The 18,137-nt window shown below is 33.0% G+C and overlaps 4 protein-coding genes across 5 annotated transcripts in view; 1 reads left to right on the top strand and 3 right to left on the bottom strand.

Annotated features, from left to right (window-relative positions):
• Window positions 1-746: 746 nt before the first annotated feature.
• Window positions 747-2,789, bottom strand: LOC119190300 (chromosome partition protein Smc-like). Its single transcript, XM_037441918.1, has 4 exons — window positions 2,687-2,789; window positions 2,483-2,611; window positions 1,960-2,161; window positions 747-1,679 (listed from the first exon to the last, which is right to left on the bottom strand). The coding sequence occupies exons 2-4, from the start codon at window positions 2,567-2,569 to the stop codon at window positions 874-876; spliced, it is 1,095 nt and encodes a 364-aa protein (XP_037297815.1). The 5' UTR covers window positions 2,570-2,611; window positions 2,687-2,789; the 3' UTR covers window positions 747-873.
• Window positions 2,790-2,808: 19 nt separating this feature from the next.
• LOC119190268 (uncharacterized protein PFB0765w-like) lies at window positions 2,809-10,289 on the bottom strand. Its single transcript, XM_037441738.1, has 14 exons — window positions 9,731-10,289; window positions 9,251-9,292; window positions 9,136-9,168; window positions 6,736-6,759; window positions 6,448-6,471; window positions 6,289-6,312; window positions 6,024-6,111; window positions 5,828-5,913; window positions 5,645-5,764; window positions 4,880-5,572; window positions 4,452-4,641; window positions 3,670-4,217; window positions 3,153-3,492; window positions 2,809-2,876 (listed from the first exon to the last, which is right to left on the bottom strand). The coding sequence occupies exons 1-14, from the start codon at window positions 10,076-10,078 to the stop codon at window positions 2,809-2,811; spliced, it is 2,628 nt and encodes an 875-aa protein (XP_037297635.1). The 5' UTR covers window positions 10,079-10,289.
• A 2,550-nt stretch (window positions 10,290-12,839) lies between these two features.
• On the top strand, window positions 12,840-14,931 carry LOC115456275. 2 transcript variants are annotated; one of them, XM_030185276.2, is made up of 6 exons: window positions 12,840-13,200; window positions 13,282-13,404; window positions 13,484-14,335; window positions 14,451-14,571; window positions 14,634-14,803; window positions 14,872-14,931. In XM_030185276.2, exons 1-6 carry the CDS (start codon window positions 12,976-12,978, stop codon window positions 14,890-14,892), a joined length of 1,512 nt encoding a protein of 503 aa, XP_030041136.2. In that variant the 5' UTR covers window positions 12,840-12,975; the 3' UTR covers window positions 14,893-14,931. The 2 variants fall into 2 exon arrangements, with proteins under 2 accessions (XP_030041136.2, XP_030041137.2); XM_030185277.2 differs by having other exon boundaries at window positions 14,451-14,532.
• A 40-nt stretch (window positions 14,932-14,971) lies between these two features.
• The window catches only part of LOC119190269 (lipase 3-like), a 26,740-nt gene continuing 23,574 nt past the window's right edge, over window positions 14,972-18,137 (bottom strand). Inside the window, exons 4-7 of the mRNA XM_037441739.1 lie at window positions 17,102-17,300; window positions 16,120-16,481; window positions 15,624-15,782; window positions 14,972-15,357 (exon numbers count right to left, since the gene is read on the bottom strand). Coding sequence (XP_037297636.1) covers window positions 14,974-15,357; window positions 15,624-15,782; window positions 16,120-16,481; window positions 17,102-17,300 — 1,104 coding nt within the window. The 3' untranslated portion in view covers window positions 14,972-14,973. The remainder of the gene's footprint in view (window positions 15,358-15,623; window positions 15,783-16,119; window positions 16,482-17,101; window positions 17,301-18,137) is intronic.

The raw sequence follows: 18,137 nt of genomic DNA on the forward strand, positions 1-18,137 counted from the left end.
CTTCATATTCATTATCATCGTACATTAAAGAATCACTTTGCATATAATTTTTGTTTTGTGCTTCATACATTTTTCCTTCAGCAGGATGAACAGTAACTGCCTCCACTAATAGTTCAGAACGACCTTTCTTATCTGTAGAACCTCTTCTACCTGACATTCTTGGGGTTATACTGCTTTCACTATCTCGATAAATTACAAACAAATCTTTATCGGTAGATTTGTTTGAAGTAGATTCTGCAACAATACCACTAGTCTTTAGTCGTTTAGTTATTTTATTTTTAGCCTCACCATCTTTCCTATTTATGGAAAATTCGCTTAATATACTTGGTTTAACCGTTTTGTGGGCATCGCTGTATATTTCGTTTCCCATAAGTTTTGAAGAGTTAGTTTGCATTGATTGTCTATTGTAAATATCTATCAAATTAGTGTGGGTCGTTGGAGAGTCATAGTTACTTATGAGATTATTGGGTATTTTCTCAGCAGAACGGCTAAATATTTGTGTGCTTAGGTCACTCGGGGGAGTAAATTCATTCTCCGATTTATCCCATAGACTTGAAATAGAACATTGTTCTAAACGACCTTGAGTAAGTCTTTTCATTTTATAGTTTAAATAGCTACTTTTCACGTAATCAAACGTGGGTTCGATGTTTGCAGTCAAAACTTGAACCTCATTAACAGGTGGGGGTATTTGTTTAGGAAGCTTTGTTTTTTCTAAAACAATCAGTGAATGTTTACTTCTTTCTTTATCTACGTCATCCATAATTTTATCTTTAATTCCTGATCTTTCATACTCTGTGTAAGCTAACGAGGCTTCAGTTTGCGATGCTATATTTTTTCGGGATTGATTATATACTGTTTGAACTCCTATATTTGTTAGTGATTTGTTTTCAAAATTTGTAGCTCGTTTTGTAAATCTGAAATTTCCTGAGATTTCTTTTCTAATGCAATTTTACATTTTTTCATTACTTCCACATCGTTATTTTTATCTTTAGACATATTAATTAACTTTTCTTGCAACTCGGTTATTTTTTCTGTAGAATTTTTATAAAGCTCTTGTAGAGATTGCATTTCAGTTTCAAGTTTAGATATGTAGGTTTGTGTTGTTTCGTTTATTTTTTTGATAATCAGGTCTTTATTTAATATTTCTGCTTGTAAGTCAGTTATTACATTCTGATCACGAGAAATTTTTTGCTCGAGTGTTTTTTTAAGATTTTCAAGTTGATTTTCCATATTAACTCTATCTCTTATAGCATCTTCTTTCTCGTTTATTATTTTTTGTTTTTCTATTTCGACTATTTTTTTCGCTTCATCAGCTTTACTAAGTAGTAATTGCGATGATGTTTGCATTTTAAGTAATGTCTGTTCTAATGAAGTACTTTTTGAACACTTTGCATCTATGTATTTACTAATACGATTTAGTGAATTTCGAATATCACTTAAATTACAATTAGTTGGTGATAAGGCGCTATCACCGACATTGTTAAGTTCTAATTGTCTAATGTCATCGACGATGATTTCTCTCTCATTTTGTAAATAATTAATTTGAGATATGTATTTATTTTGGCCAATTAATGTTTCTTCAGTCTTTAACTGTGTCGCCGATAGTTGTTCTTGTAATTTCATATTTTTATTTTGAAGTTTGACCAGCTCCATTTTCATATTATGTGTTGCTTTTGAGTCTATAAAGAAAACCATTATTTTTAATTATTTACCTTAATTCATGAGTAGTATATAAATGCATTTTTACATTACGTGATCCTTAGCGATGTATTACTTTCCCAGGGCGGGCAACAATTTGTGTTAGTAAAGTAAAGACATAATCATACATACAGCTTGCTTTATACGATTAATCCTTGTACTTTACGTATACCTTTGGATATATCATGTTGCTTCGACAGGAGAAGGAGTTTCGAGAAATGTTCAAAAAAGTGTAATAAAAAAGGTATAATAATATCGTACGGTGCGCTTCCATTCTTTTTAGAGACTGGTCAATCTTTTCATAGCTGTGCTGTTTAATTTGTTCGCCAGTGTTTACTACTTCATCTAAACAATCGTGTAATTTCTTTACTTCTTCTTCTAGTTCATTAATATGATTTTCCAACATTGCAATTCTGTCTTCACGAGCCAGTAAATCTTCACTAAGGCTTGCTATAATATCCTCCTACAAAGCATTTATTGGTGTTAATTACGGTTCTTTCACACAATAAAGTAGTCTAGTATAGTACAAGTACTCTTTTGTGTACTAGTACTGTACTGTACTAGACTAATAAGACTTATTGTCGAAAGTGCGTGTGCGTGTGGATGTTACGTAGAAGTATTGAATAAACAAGGAAATTTCTGATACTACTGATTCAAAATGTTTTTTTTTTCTAATGCTATATTATCACTGAGTGTTGTAGGTAATCCTGGTAACATATCTTAATACGTGCGTGTTCACGAACAAAGTCTAGTAATACCTATACTATATTATGATAGAGTTTACCGATTTATCTAGTCTATCTAACAGTTCACGAATTTTATTCACACTTCGGCTTTTTTCTTTTTTCATATCGTCAATTTCCGCTAACATATCATTATATTCCTTTTGTATGTTTTCCGGCTTTATAACATCCTAAAATCATATATAAATTTTATTTAACTGGACCGGAAACTAATATAAAAATAATATATATATATATTGTTTTACCTGTGTTCTGGCGTTTATTAGGGCCTTTTCTAGGTTTTCACTATGCCTAAGTAAAGTTTGACTTTGACTTTGTAATTCAATATTTTCCTGCGATAACTTCTTAAGATTATTTGAATTGTTATTTAACTCTTTTGTAACTCTTCCTTTTCTTTTTGCAAAGCAGTGTGTTCTTTTTTCAGTTGTTCAAGTTCTGTATGTAAATTTTCGTATTGTTTTATTTTATCGATTAATTCTGAGCTTTCTTTTTTAATTGCTTCTAAGTTGTTTTGAACGGCACGTTTTTCAGATTCTAAAGTTTTCATATTATTCGCGGTTGACAACTGATGAAGTTCTAAAATCTTTATTTTATTATCTAGTCTTCTGTTTTCTTCAATTTTATTTTCAAGTGCATTATATAAATTATTTAGTTCTTCGGTTTTGCTTTGAAAATCATTTTGTAATATATTTTTGTCGGATTGTAAATCACTATATGCTTTTTTCAACTCTGTTAGTTGCTTTTCTAAAACAACTTCATTTTCTGATACTTTAATCAGATTATCGTTTTGTTTTTTTAAATAGTTAAGGTTTTCTTGGAGCATTTCTATCTCTTTGTCTTTTTTAGATATATCGTTACGTAAAATTTGCATTTCTTGAACTAAATTTTGGTTGTTTACATTTGCTTTTAATAAGTCTTCTTTTAGTTTTTCAGTATCGTGAATCCTTTCCATTAGTTCCTCACTTTCTTTTTTAGTTAATTCCATTGAGTGAATTGCATTACCAAGCTGATAACTTTTGCCTACTAATTCATTTTGAAGCATTTGTTTTTTCTGGACAATCTTTTCATATTTGTTTTTTAAACATTCTAATTCGTGTTTTACATTGTCAAAATCTACCACTTTTTCTGTTAAAACGTCGCTCTGTTTTTTTGTCAAGTCGTATGATGTTTTATATTGATTTTTTTCTTCTTCTAAAATGTTAATATTATTTAAAGAATTCTCATTCACTTCACGAAGCCTCTGAATTTCTTTTAATAAAATAGAATTATTATTTTCACGACTGGCTAAATTTATTTGAAGGTTCTTATTTTCTTCTATAGTATTCAATAGCATCTCCTTCAATTTATTATAATCTTCGACTTGTGCCTCAAGAGCTTTAGATATGTCATCGTTTTTGTGTATAACGTCGTCATAATCTTTTATTTTTTTCAATAACTCTTGACTTTCTTGTCTTGCAAGTTGCAGAGAACTCATAGTCTCCATTTTTTCTCTTACTAATATATCTGTACTGCTTTTACATTTCGCACGAAGGTCTTGTAATTCCTTTTGAAGATTGTTATTATCCGAATCTCTATGTTCAATTTCTTCCAATAAATTATTTATATTTTGTGATTTATTATTAATAACATTCATTAGATTTGCAATAGCCGTATTTTTTTCTTCAATATCTTGTGTCAAATTTCTATTTTCCTCCATAAGTCTTTGAGCTTCGTCTTTGAATGTTTCTGTATAGTTCTCAAGATAATTATTACGTTGAAGAACTTTTTCGTATGTACCTATAGTCAATAATTTTCATGAAATAAATTATGATTGTAAACTTTTATTTGTGAGCTAATATATTATGTAGAAAAGTTTTTATAAATGATTTAATTTATTTATACTACTCAATTAAGGATTATAATGTATAGATTGTGATAATTATATATAAGTAGAATAAAATTGTAATCCTTAACCAACTGAGTAGAAACTGGGAAGTAAAATTGAGAAGTATAAAATAATATTTATCTAACTTTTCCAGTCTTCAATCTCCATTCGTAAATCATTAATAATCTTGAGTTTGTCTTGAAATTCTTCTTGTAAATTCTGTTTTTCCTCCTCATTACAAAAAAGTGCATCTTTCAGATTCTTTATCTGTTCTTTGAAAGCTTCATTTTGATCGATAAGTCCTATGTCTTTAGAGTCAGGATGGAATAAGGAAACCTGTAATGCAATAATACGGGTTGTAATATATTAGATATGAATTTTAAGTTACAAAGAACCATGTAAAATAAATGCCTTATCATGATCTTGTTCAAGAAGTTGGTCTATTTGTATAGACAAGCTTTTTATCTGTTGCTCTTGACACATCACTTTGCATTCAGTTTCTTTTAATTTACATTGCAAAGCATTTTTCTCTCTTTCGAATGATATAATAGTATCATTTAATTTCTTTTCCAACAAAAATGTTATCGTTCCTCAACTCATCAATTGCTTTAGATTTTAATTTGTTGATTTCTGTTTCAGCCTTCAGTTGTGTCTCCAAATTAGAAGCTTCATCAGATAGAACTAAGTATTTTTCTTTCAAAGTGTCAAGATCTGTGGACCGTTTTCGATGGTGTTCTTTTTCATTCCATAAAGAATTATATTCTCGTAATTGGCAACGTAAATTTTCAAGTTCTTTCTCTAAACCTTCGTACTTATGACATTTTACTTGTAAGCAATTTTTTTCGTGTTTCAAAGCTTCGTAACAAGTCATCAAATCATCATAATTAATTTGTAAATTTTTCAAACGTTTTAAATTTTCCCCATCGATCGTGTAGCTATCGGTACAAAAATCGACGTCTAATTGAATATCATCTTTGAGAGGTCCGCTCTCTTTATTGAGTATTTCTCTCATTTCGTCGTTTTCCATTATGTCTGCTACCAGTTGGGCTCTTTTGTTATCCATACTTGGTATTCTTGTTTCAGCTGATGTAAGTGCGAATGTAGTTTCTACATGCGTAACTAATTCAGCTCGATAACATGAACAATCTGCTGGAGCGAAATCTTGAGAACAAGGAGCGATTAAAGCCAAACTAAATTTCTCGAGAACCTTTAGTTTGAAAAGTATCTTCCCTTTGATGTCAATAGAACGAGTATCTCTTCCAGCGGTCTATAAATATATTTCATTAAGTTAAGCATTAAATTGTTTTAAACAAAGTACAATTTACTGTAGAGTACAGACCAGCAAATTCAAATACTCCTTATATTTGTCATTTTGGCACAAAGTACCAAATATTTTTTCTAACGCCGTGTAAATATGAGCATAAATGCAATAAGGTTCGCACACATCGTTTTCCATCACCTGTGACAACATGAATATTATTAAATAGTCAACATTTTCCTTAATTCCATATTTAAAACTCACCGCTATAGTATTTTGCATAGCGTTTAACTTGGCGTCTTTAACAATAATAGTATCTTTCATTTCTTCGATTCGTGGATCCCGAGCAGCTGAAAACGAATTATATAGAGAAAGTAAGGGGGGGGGGGGGGAGGCTGTTAGAATCATATCGTATATCATAATCATATATCATATCGTAATTTGAAGTACTATGTCTTACATGTACTAGCATCGCGTGGAGACGACATTCCCATCTGATTACTTTTTGTTTCCATTTTTTTCATGTGATGTTCCCTTTCGTCAAGCCACTGTAATAACATCATAATATTTATAAAAACAATAACTGAATTTTAAAGTGGCAAAATATTCCATTAATATACCTCTTCCGTTGCTCTGGAACTTACGGTCTAAAAAATAAATATTATTTGTAATATCATTGTGTTTTTAAAGGAAAAACTCAAATAGTTACGATATGCCATGTTTACCTCATCAATCCTATATTTAGACGGCTGAAACAAACAGTTATTATTACAATTATTGCTATGTAGTTCGATGTATATGGATAATAATTTATTAGTTCAGGTCAAAATTATTATTTAAAAGGTTATGTAACATGAACTAATAAATTTAAGTTTAAAAGTAACCTCGTCTCCTCTTGATTTGCCCGTCTGAAATAAAAATGAATTTAGTTAGATTATCATTTTTTTGTGATAGGTACTTGTCCTGTAATTTTTATTTTTTTAGTAGGTAAAGCTCACTAACTATGTTTTATAGTATGTTTTAAAATAGTAATTTGTTATAACATGTGTTACTTGCCCTAAAATTTTTCATTTCTTTAGTAGGTAGAGTTCTCTAGCTACGTAATTTATAGTATGGTTTGAAACAGTATTTTGTTACTACAATATTCGAAAGGATTAATAAACTCGGCTTACCTCAAAAGCTTCCGAATCAATCCCCTGAAATCACACGGAAACTGTTAAATAAGAACTTAAAACTCGTATTTAGATCTAGAATTGTGAAGTATTTTTGTAGTGAAATTGTGACCAAGCAAAGAATACAATAGTACTGAGTATGGGCCATTTCAATAAGCAATTCCAATATTTACGATTCTATTTCAAAATTAAACCAATGAAACTAAGTCATTATGTATGCATGTGATAAAAAAAAACATTCTGGTGATCGATCGAAAAAGAACGGTTAGGATCTTTTATTGTAATCAGCTATGCAATATTGAAGAATATGTCAACGTAATTTTTCATGGATATTTTTAAAAGAGCTATATTATGTACTTATTTTATCAAAGCATTTGCTCTCGTTAGCTATAGTTTTCTCTACATTACATAAAATAAAAATAAAAAATAAAAATTCTTTATTCATCACGTAGGCGAACATAGTTGCACTTATGATAAGTCAAGGTACATGAGAATATTTAATTATTACTTAATTAGATTAGCTTATATAAACGAAGACAATTTATATTGAAAATAAAATAAATGAAAAATATACTTAGTAAACAAAGAAGCCAGGTCGGGCTGGCAGGGAAGAAGAAATAAAATGATGTATATATGTATTTTTAAATAAGCAATAAGGGAGAAACGCGTCGCGATCCTCACCGGTGAGGACAATAAAAGCCCTAACCTAGCTAACGTACCAGCCTTTCACTAACAACCTAAGCGATGACTACCCGAAGAAGAAAGGCAGAAAGAAACTCCGGGCTTTATTTTTTGTCATCAATTGTCCATTCTTTTATAATATTGTTATTAAATATATATATATATATATATATACTAGCTTCCGCCCGCAGCTTCGCCCGCGTGGATTTCGGGTTTCAAAAATGGAGAAGGTGCTCAATTTGTCGGTATTTTTTTTTAATTTATGGTGGTATGCAGGTGGTCCGATTGTCCGGTCAGGGTCTGATGATGGGATCCTGGTGAAATCGAAGGAACTTTTAACCATTAAGGTTGCACACGAAATGACGGAAGCTTAAAAATGGAGTAACTTCTCCCGTTTTCCCAACATTTTCCATCACTGCTATGCTCCTATTAATTGTAGCGTGATGAAAAGTATACTATAACCAGCTCAGGAGTATGAAAAATAATTGTACCAAGTTAAGTTAGTTAGTTAGATAGGTAATTTTTGTTTCTATAACAGTTATACAGACAGACAGACAAAAATTTTACTAATTGCATTTTTGGCATCAGTATCGATCCCTAATCACCCCCCAGTTATTTTGGAAATATATTTCATGTACAGAATTGACCTCTCTACAGATTTATTATAAGTATAGATATGCAAAAGTAGCTCAAAAATTGTCCATAACGAAAACATGCATTTTAAAGTAAAACAAAAGAAATAATATCGTGAAGCCAACCAAATAACTAATGATATATTAAATTTTGTGACTGTTCAATTTAGTCGGGTCCGCGATATCACTTTTGTTGAGTTTCAGAACGCGACATTACATTATTATATTCTGTGCTCCAACTCACACTGCTTTGATGTTAGGAACACACCTACATTGCTTAGACAACAGTGAACTTTATATAATAGCAATAAAGCTCAAATTGACTCTACGTATTAGTTAGAAAACGTTTGTATGGGAAATAGAAAAATGCTGTTTTGAGGATTTTCCCGGCAATTATTCGAATTTTTCTCACCTTTTAAATCTTCCCTAGACCTCCACGAATAATTCAAGACCAAGATAAGATAAATCCGTTCAGCCGTTCTCGAGTTTTAGCGAGACTAACGAACAGCAATTGATTTTTATATATATAGATATATATATATATATATATATTTTAATAAGTCTTTTCTATACAAAGTCTAATAGAATTATATCATACTTTAGGTCCATGAGATAGTATCTACGAGATTTACCGGATTTTAGAAAGGGTTGTATTTATTTATTTATTTATTTATTTTAGGTTGTCAAGAAGATTATACATTGAATTTACACAAGAGTAGTATAAAGGTGGCCATATTCTGATGCACAACCAATTTAAAGGAGTACACAGCAACGTATTGTTTAAGATAATTATAAACATTAGGTATATAATATTTTCCGTGTCCGAGTGTTCGTGTTTTTAAATCAATTGCTAGTTGCTATTTAAATTGCTTTTTAAATTATTAACCCTATTATTTTTCAGAAAACAAGCATTATTTATACAATTAAATTGTATATATTTACTTTCCTGAATTCCGAGTAAAAATTATTCAACATTGAAGATTTCGTCACACAACGGATAGGGCGGCACGGTGACGCGACTATGGCGTTCTATTTCGTCGATAGAGACGTCCCGCCCCCTCCGCTGTTTGACCAAAACTTTACTAACCTCGGTAAAGCCAGACAAGTCCAGGTCCAAGCACTGTAAAAGTATAATAAAGTATTAATAGCACACAAAAATATGATCTTGTCATTGTCAAAATTTAGATTTTGTAATATCTTACCAAGTCATCTAGTTCTTTGTTGGCTGCTCTTATAGCGGCGTGCTGCAAATAAAAAAGAATTTACTATTTTCTTGCCGTATCATGGCTAATTAACTCCAATATATGTATTTGAAGTCGAGTAAATCAATTTCGGCGTTGCATCACTCAATAGTCGTTAGAATGGTAAATTATTGGTACACAAGCTGACGCCGTAAAACGACTTGTCGAAACGCGACAATAAGGTGACCATCATAGATCAGCACCATCGTAAACATGTGAGTGCATGTTCTATGAACATGAGTTTAGTACTCTGCCAAGCATATTGCAATTACGATTATAGTGGATTGCTGTTGCATTTCTATGCTGACATCTGAGAGATTTGCACAGGGCCAAACACTTCTCCTTAGTATCTACTTACTTCTTAATATTTTCCTTTAAAACTGACTTAACATCTATGGATCTATAAACTAGTTTATTAGTCTATGTGAAAAAAAGACTTACAGCATTCGCAATTTCACATTTTTGATCACACGATAGCTCCAGTTGATCGTACGCCGCCAACATTTGTTCAAACTCTTCAATTTTACGCTTGAGTCGCGCTATTTCTGTGTTCTTCGTTACCATAAGTGTGTCGACTATGACGTTAGTTGGTATATACTTCGGTCGACACGTGTCATTGTTCCTTTTTATTATTTCTACCAAGTGTTCAGTTTTGTCCGAACAAAAGTGCGACCAGGCTCTCGCGTCAGTACATGACGAATAAGCCTTCAGTTTGCCTTCGTTCCTCGCTGGTAAGTCGAACAAGTCATATTCATTGAACACACGTTCCCGTTTGGTTATAAAAGACATGGTTTCCAATACGTCTGTCTACTCAGGACGTCAAATAAAATATTTGTAAACATATACATGTATAAATTAATATTGTCCGCCGTCCATTTTCAAAATAACGATAAAAATTTATAGCTTATGACAAAATGTATATAATGAGATTATCAAAATTTTATTGGTAATGTCATCACAAATCGAGACGGAATGGCAGTTATGATTAGAATGACAGCTTTTTGAAAATATTTTTTTCTTTTGTTTCAATCAGTATAATTTTATTGGAACCTCGATGGACGATGTCTAAGGGATGATGTACATGGCTTGGTTTAAATTTTTATTTTGTTGAAATTTCTATAAGCTACACATTAAGCCTACACTATAAACTAGTTTATTAGTCATATTTCACTTTTTTTTTGTTCATAATGTTATTACCAACAATAAACCACCACCACCACCATGGTACACTTCAAAATTGCAAGAATACTCAAAGACAAATACAAATGTTTTTGCAATCTCAGATTACCATTCCCACTGTTTATCAAAAAATTGAGCGAAATATCAGATAAAACCTTACGACTGACATCTATTATACTGCTTATGATAAGTTATTTTCTGTTAACCTGTTGAGTTGTAGAAATATTTTAACCGTGGTTTTATCGAGCAGACATGCACAAGGAATTCATGTCATGATGATACTTCAGAGATGGATGTCTTCTGATTTTAGTGGGTCATTAGAAGCTGATGTTTTAATCAAATAGTTTAAAAAAAGTATGTTTAGAGTTCAGTTATTGTCATTTTGTATATATGTAATTATATGGCGAGAAATTACAGGTAGTGTTATAATAAAAAAAAGTTGAAACATATTCGGTAGAAGTAGCGACGGATGTGTGCTTCAGTATCGATACTATTTACGGAGCCCAATTTACGGAATGTAAAATTGTCATTACCGAAAATTATGTACAAATCCTGGTTCCGATGAGTTGCCAACATTATGTAATGCATATGAAAATTGCTGTAGTTGTTTTTATTCCATGTTGGCCATGTTCTCTCTGTGCTGGTTGTTTATATAAGCGGAACATACACGTGTAGCTAACGCTGTACTTGAGTAGTGTAATTGTAAATCACATGTCTCCACATCGGCTTCGATCGCCAGTGACAGTTTTTATAAACACTGGGGTAACGGTTAAGTCTGCTGGTTCTCTTAGTTGAATCTGGTCCAGTGTCTTGGTTATGCCTGCGATATAGAACCACTTTAGCGAGGACTTTATAGATATTTGACATCAAGTTGTAGACCTATAGTTATTTATTCAAACTGTTAAGATTTATAGTCTTCTTAGTGTTTCTTATATTTTAAATAATATCCCATTTAGGAAGTGTCTTGACACGCGTGGCTTAACTGACTATTCGATTCATAGTTACGGGGTAGACTGCGCTTTCAATTGGTTTTCTGTTATAACAAACGAAAGTTTTGAAGATCCCGAGATCTCTGTCGTATTTTTAGTTGTTTCGTCCAATTTGATCTTGAATGTTGCTATGCTCTCTGGAGTCCGTCATTCATCGAACATATTCAGAGATTGGTATGAGAGCCCAGAAGCAGTTTCTGTATCATTTTTCACACGTGAATAACCACTGCCACAGTTTACAAAGCTACGAATCTAGACTTGCTCAATTTAAAATCAGTTTTTGAATAAAGACGCGAGATGGCAGATATCATTTTTATTTATTTTACAAAAATGGGTTAACGTTGACATTGATAACTCTGTTTTGTTAATGAAACTTAATTTTGCTGATTCTCGTTCTGGCAACCGTCTCCATAACAGAGTGACTTTCAACTTGCCAACACGGCGAATCAATTATAGTCATCACTTGCCTTTGTGGCGAATGTATCAGTCCACAATAATATGCTTCAAGAAATTTGTATTTTAGCGGTAAAGTACCTCAGATTAAGAAACTTGGAATAATAAATTCTGTCCCTAATTTGTGACTTCAACTAATTTGTTATTACTAATTCAAACACAATGTAACTTGTTTCCTAATTTACTTTTATTGCATGTAGAGTTCACTTCTCGAAAGTCGTGCACCCAGTTCTGTTGCTAATGTATCCGTTCTTAATTTGGAGTCTGTACATCTTATGTTATCGATTAGGTTAGAAGAGCTAGTAATAAAAAATGTTCTTTTCAATCTTCTTGTGTAGTCGTATAATAGTAATTGTTGTCCACTGACTTGAAATTAATTTATTCTTAAGACCTCAGTCAATAACTATGTGAGTGTAGGTGTTAATAATGTCCCTGTTCTCGATGAGAAGTTCATTGTAGATGTTCTCTGCACCTGGAGTTTTATTTGACTACTTTTATGTTTCAGAGATTGTCTCCGGTACCGGTTCTTTAATGGTCGGATCTGTTGTTTCTGTAGTATTTCTGCATGTGTATAATTCTTGGATGCATTAAGTAGCTTTGATAGAGACTCTCGTATTGTGGTTTCTATTATGCCGTTTTTATCCTTTATGCTGGGGATCTAATCACTTTTCGCTGTCTGTATTTTCCCGTCTTTTTTTTCTTAATGCCTCTGGTCGTTTGAATGCATTTTTTTAAATCGCATAGATTGCGTAAAAAAGTAAATAAAATGAAATATATTATAACTATTTTCTTTTGAAAATTTTATGTTCCCTGTTTGGTATTTCGCAATATTTATATACTCTAAAATATTTTGAGAATATTTTCACCTTAAAATATTTTGTGAGAATATTTTGTACAATTGTCTTTGATTTTACATATAATTTATCTTTACCTTTCCATGTTGTTTATATTCGCTTTGTCATTTTGGTCATTTGGCAATTTGGCATAACGAAGTTTGGATCTCAAAATTCACGTCACGAATTACCAATGGACGAATAATCCGCAACTGATATTAGTATTAAGTCAATGAATTTTACAAGCAATCATAGAAATTTACGGCTTTTGTCACGTAACGAGGGTAAGATCAAATCCTATGAATCTTGCTGCGACGTGACGGCATGGAGTCATGATCTACAAAAGAAAGGTTGTTACCTTAGGGAATGGATGAAGAGCGATATGCCAATTTGTGTCATACCCGTCTGCACACTAGCTAGTTTTTTAAAAATCATGACTTGCAGAAGCCGTGGTAAGGTATCTATCTATATATCATAGTTACTGTTTTAACTCCTTATTAATTTAAAAGATTAGATTCAAGCTTTTTTTATTCTATAGACGACACCTCGTTGTCACCCAGACTGCAAGTCAAAAATATTATTGGAAAGTATTTGTACATCGTGCCACGCGATGAAGGAATGTTTAAAAAACAATGAGGAATTTGAAAAGTATTTTGAAGAGGTAAATGAATTAAAATTTTAAACCTATTAAAGCTATATAAAACAAACAATATCCTTAAGTACTTAATCATTTATTCCAGGAAGAGTTTGAAACTAGTAACTGGCCATGTGAAAGATGTTTAGATGCACTTAAAAGTATCAAAATGTTTTGGAAGATTCTTCTAGAAAAAATATTTAATGTTAATATTATAAAGAACACAGATTTTAATTCTCAGAACAATTGTATACGGACAGACAGTATTCGTTCCGTTACCAAGGAATGGCAAAACGAAATAGTTCATCAAGCTTTATTTCTTAAAAATATTACTCCGCTAGGAACCGGTGTGACATCTGGAAGTCCACGAAGAGTGAGTAAAGTTGCTACGAAAGTCAGTCAATCCGCGTGCGGCGAAAAGCCATGTTTAATAATAGAAGCCACAAAAAGTGACAAAAATTTCACTGAACATATCCATGTTAAGACAAATTCAGAAATCGGCAAACCAAGAAAAAGTAATATTGAACAGAAAAATAGTACTGGGTCAAATAAGATACATTCCAAACGACCTTGCAGAAAATTAAGCAGATGCACCTCTGTTCGAGTGAAAATGAATGATGTTGGATGCAGTACGCATAACATTGATGACGAAAATGAAGAACTCAAAACATATAAAAATAATTTTGAACAGTTGCAGCAACAATTTAATGTGCAGATTACAGAAATAGAAAAACTTCAGAAAGAAAACACATCTTTAAGAATCGAATTGCAAGACGTTTATAAACATTTTATATATAAGCCGTCATGTTGTACACCCGATTCTTTAATGATGGATAAAGATACTGGCATTTTGGCACCAAAACCATTTGAAAATTGTATGGATGAAAATGTAGATACCAATTCTATCAAAGATATAGATTCAGAAATGATTATAACAATGAAGAATTGTAAAAACAATGTATGTTTTGGGTTATGTTATATTTAAATATAATCATATCTTTATACACTAGGTATAAGTACGTATAAAACAATATACTATATCATTTTTGAAACCTAACTAAATATTCTTGTAGAATTTTAAGCACGTGTCGCTGTTGCAAGTACTCCACAAAACAAACGAGCCGATGCTAGCTGACGTCGATGCAAATGGACCAAGTAATAGAAATGAAGATCCAATTTATTTATTGGCTAAAGGTATGACTTCTGCTTTTCCTTATGTATTTATCATAAATACATTGACATATTCCATGTTCTAGTGCAAACCACGTTTGGTGCGATTGTGCAACGTGAAATGAGCATCGCGTCTGATAGGAGACATCGACCGAAGTGCAACATCGAGGCAACGTTTCAAAGAATAAATTCTAGTAAATCAGTACCATCTTGTTCTACCGTGTCAGCATATTCTACGAATTCGGAAACGAATTTAGTAAGTTATAAGAATATAAGATCAAATATTTCATCAGGTTCGATATTTATATAATGTTTCTGTTACAGATTGTATCGAAAAATATATAAACAAGACAGAAGCATCCTTCCAGTTCATTCTAACTTATTATGAATGATGTAATAAAAAAACAATGACGTTTCACAAAATCTTTATTCATCGAACACTTGCATAATATTTAGTATGCGGTGATAGACAATTTCAGTTGCGTTTATAGCAAATACGAAATCTAAATGGTTGAATTCTGGCATGGCTACCCTGAATTTGCCGACAACACTTTTAATGTCTTTGGACAATCTGTCCACGTCTTTCGGAGTAGACAGCCAGTCGTTGTCAGCATAATGAAGGAATATTGGTGTCCGTATTGCGTTTAAGTTGTAAGCTGGTGGCTTAAAAGAACCGTAGATTAGTTTGTTTTTCAGCCATCCATGGTCAAAGTGGCGGAATTCTCCACTGTTGTATGACTGACCGAAATGTATCATTTGTCGTGTTGAGGCACCTGCGGGCGTATGGCCCATTACAACTGGGAGCATTGTCTGAAATCAAATCATTATTGAGTACAAAACATTATTTATTGTTGATAGTCAATTAAATTCTACTAAGCATTTACCGTATTATTGTGATATTTGGGTTTTTCTTGCTTAGTATCAGCCGGTGTCTGGAATTTGTGCCCGATATGGCGATAAGCTCGCCCCCTATCACATCATGGGGTGGAACACACTTGGCGAAAAGTGGGTGCCTTGGTTGCGCCTCTACATACCCCTTGGGAGATAAATGCGTGATGTTGTGTGTATATATTTACCTTATTAAGTTGATCTATGTTGTAGCCACAGATAAGGAATAGCAGGTTAGTGCACAAAACTTGTGTTAGGGCTTCCTCAATACACATCTTTTGACCGGCTAACTCGTTCATTTTACCATTTGGCAAGAATTCGTCTGCGCCTATTAGTTTAAATATGACCTGCAATTGTTTGAATTCTATGTTACTGTATGAGACGAAAAAGTCGATGTCGCCATTTGAATACAGCCTCAGATCAGAGCTTTAGGACATTAATATTATCTTCTCTATCAATTATTTGACCTAAATCAACTTCCTACATTCGTATCGCTTGAGACCTCATGTGTATTTCATAGTTTATTGTGAGATAAGATATAAACTACTACTATTATCTATTTTCTAACAAACAGTAGCATTAGTTCTACCCAATTGTTTCTATAAATATGAAATCAATGTTTGCTTATAAATCATTAACCTCGGGGCTCGAATACATTGATAAGGATGCTACAATTATACCTACCTCCAAAGAATTTGTGAAGGGTCCAATAGCCTTTATGAGTGGGCTTTTAATGTTGGGTATGTAAGCTACAGGGGCTAATGCATGCATTGCTGATATTTTATCATTATATTCGGGCCGGGATGACGTCATCACCCAGAATGCAGTGGTACCCTGTGAGAAGCCGATGTATTGAACTTTAGCAACACCGGTTTCTCTTAATACATAGTCGATCATAGCAGGTAAGTCGTAGTAACCGATCTCGTGCCAACTAAACTTCCAAAAGGATGAGGATGTTGGCTTCATGGAGATGTGCCTGCGGGAGTATGTGTTACCGCGGGCATTGCCCATCCAAACATCGTAGCCGTGGTCTGCGAGAACGTAGGCTAAAGAAAAAAACAATCATCACAGTTGTTATTATAATGGTTGGAATTTATCATGTATGTTCATTGTTCAGTATGAGTATTGTGAACAATAAGGGAAGTAGTCATGAATGTATGATGCGATTACCAGTTAATTACAAGGAAAATGTTAAATTGGCGTACTCATGAAGGGGTATTATTTATTGGTTGATGTGGACAACATAACTAAATTATAGTCATGTTACTGATTAAAGCAGTGCTGGATAATTTGGCCAGCTTTATATCTTCTCTTATATTGATGGGAGTTTTGATTAACCTTACAACGACACTGTTGCGTCAAAATTAAAGGTGCTTTTATAGCACTAATATTGTTAAGGTTCAAATCGGTAATGATTTCAAGTTAGGTGTGTTACTTTTTATTTGAAAAACTCATAGACTGCTTGCTCAGCCTGGAAATTGAAGCAAGAACCTTATATTGTTTGCTTTGATAAGTTGCTATTAAATTAATGTTCCGATTAGAACAGGCTAACAATTTCGGTAGGCTTATATTCAACCAGAAATTCAATAGTGTACAATTATAGTTCGATAAGTAGAGTAGTACTAATGAAGATGAATCTTTCAATGACGAATTACCACTATCTTACCAAGACCCTTGCCCGGTTTCATTAAAATCCATTCAGCTGATGATGACAGAAGTCCGTGCTGTAGAAACACCACCGGTCTGGGCTCGTTTCGGTCGTCGTGGGCGCCGTGCGGGACTCTATGCATTTCCAAAATGTAACCATATTCCGTGTAGACGCGGTGGATTTCGCACGGATATCCGTATTTGCGGATTAACGAGAACTGTGTAAAAAAGGATTATGATGACATTAATAGGCTAAGTATTACATAATATGAGCTGCTAATTTAGAGAGTTTAACCACCGCTCAATCATCATGCTAAGTATTAATATGAGCGGCTTATTAAGAGAATTTAACTACGGCTTTGTATATGACGTAATGGTGTAGCTTGGGTTTTGGAAGCCTAGAGCCGCATTGGCCCAAAACTCGTCGATTCTAGGGGCCGGGCATGAGCAAAGGAGGGCTATTTCTAAAAGACGAAAAAAGCGCCAAGCGGCCCTTTCAGTTATTGGCACCTTCAAGCAAATTATAAAAGGAAAAGTTCATTTTAAAGAACCTTTCAATTTAAACATTTTGCCCCTCTAAATGTGCCGCCCGGAGCGGACCGTCCCCTATCGCCCCCCCTATGCTACGCCACTGATATACCGTCATGTATTTTTTCTCTTTTTCAAGCAGAGGTGTTATCATACCTACATTTTGTTATGCTAGGTCTCATGTCCACAGGGGGCGAACATATTGTAACCAGGCACCATTATAAACACCGGCTTAATATTAAGCAGAAAAACCTAATTTCGAAACGGACTTGAACCCTAAACTTCACCATAGTCTCATACAATAATAATATAACTACGTTACTGAGACAATACAGTTTGATCATACCCTTACATATTATTAAACATAGTCCCCCGTCGCGTCTGTCGGAATACGACAAATTCAAAAACTGCCGAACGGATTTCGATGATATTTTGTATGGAATTTTTCAGACTCTGGGAAGGACTAAGGTTACTTTCATTTCGGGAAAAATTATATAGCGGAAATTTTATCTCGGAAAATCCTTTAC

Source organism: Manduca sexta, chromosome 23 (genome assembly GCF_014839805.1).
Source record: "Manduca sexta isolate Smith_Timp_Sample1 chromosome 23, JHU_Msex_v1.0, whole genome shotgun sequence".
Taxonomy (NCBI): domain Eukaryota; kingdom Metazoa; phylum Arthropoda; class Insecta; order Lepidoptera; family Sphingidae; genus Manduca; species Manduca sexta.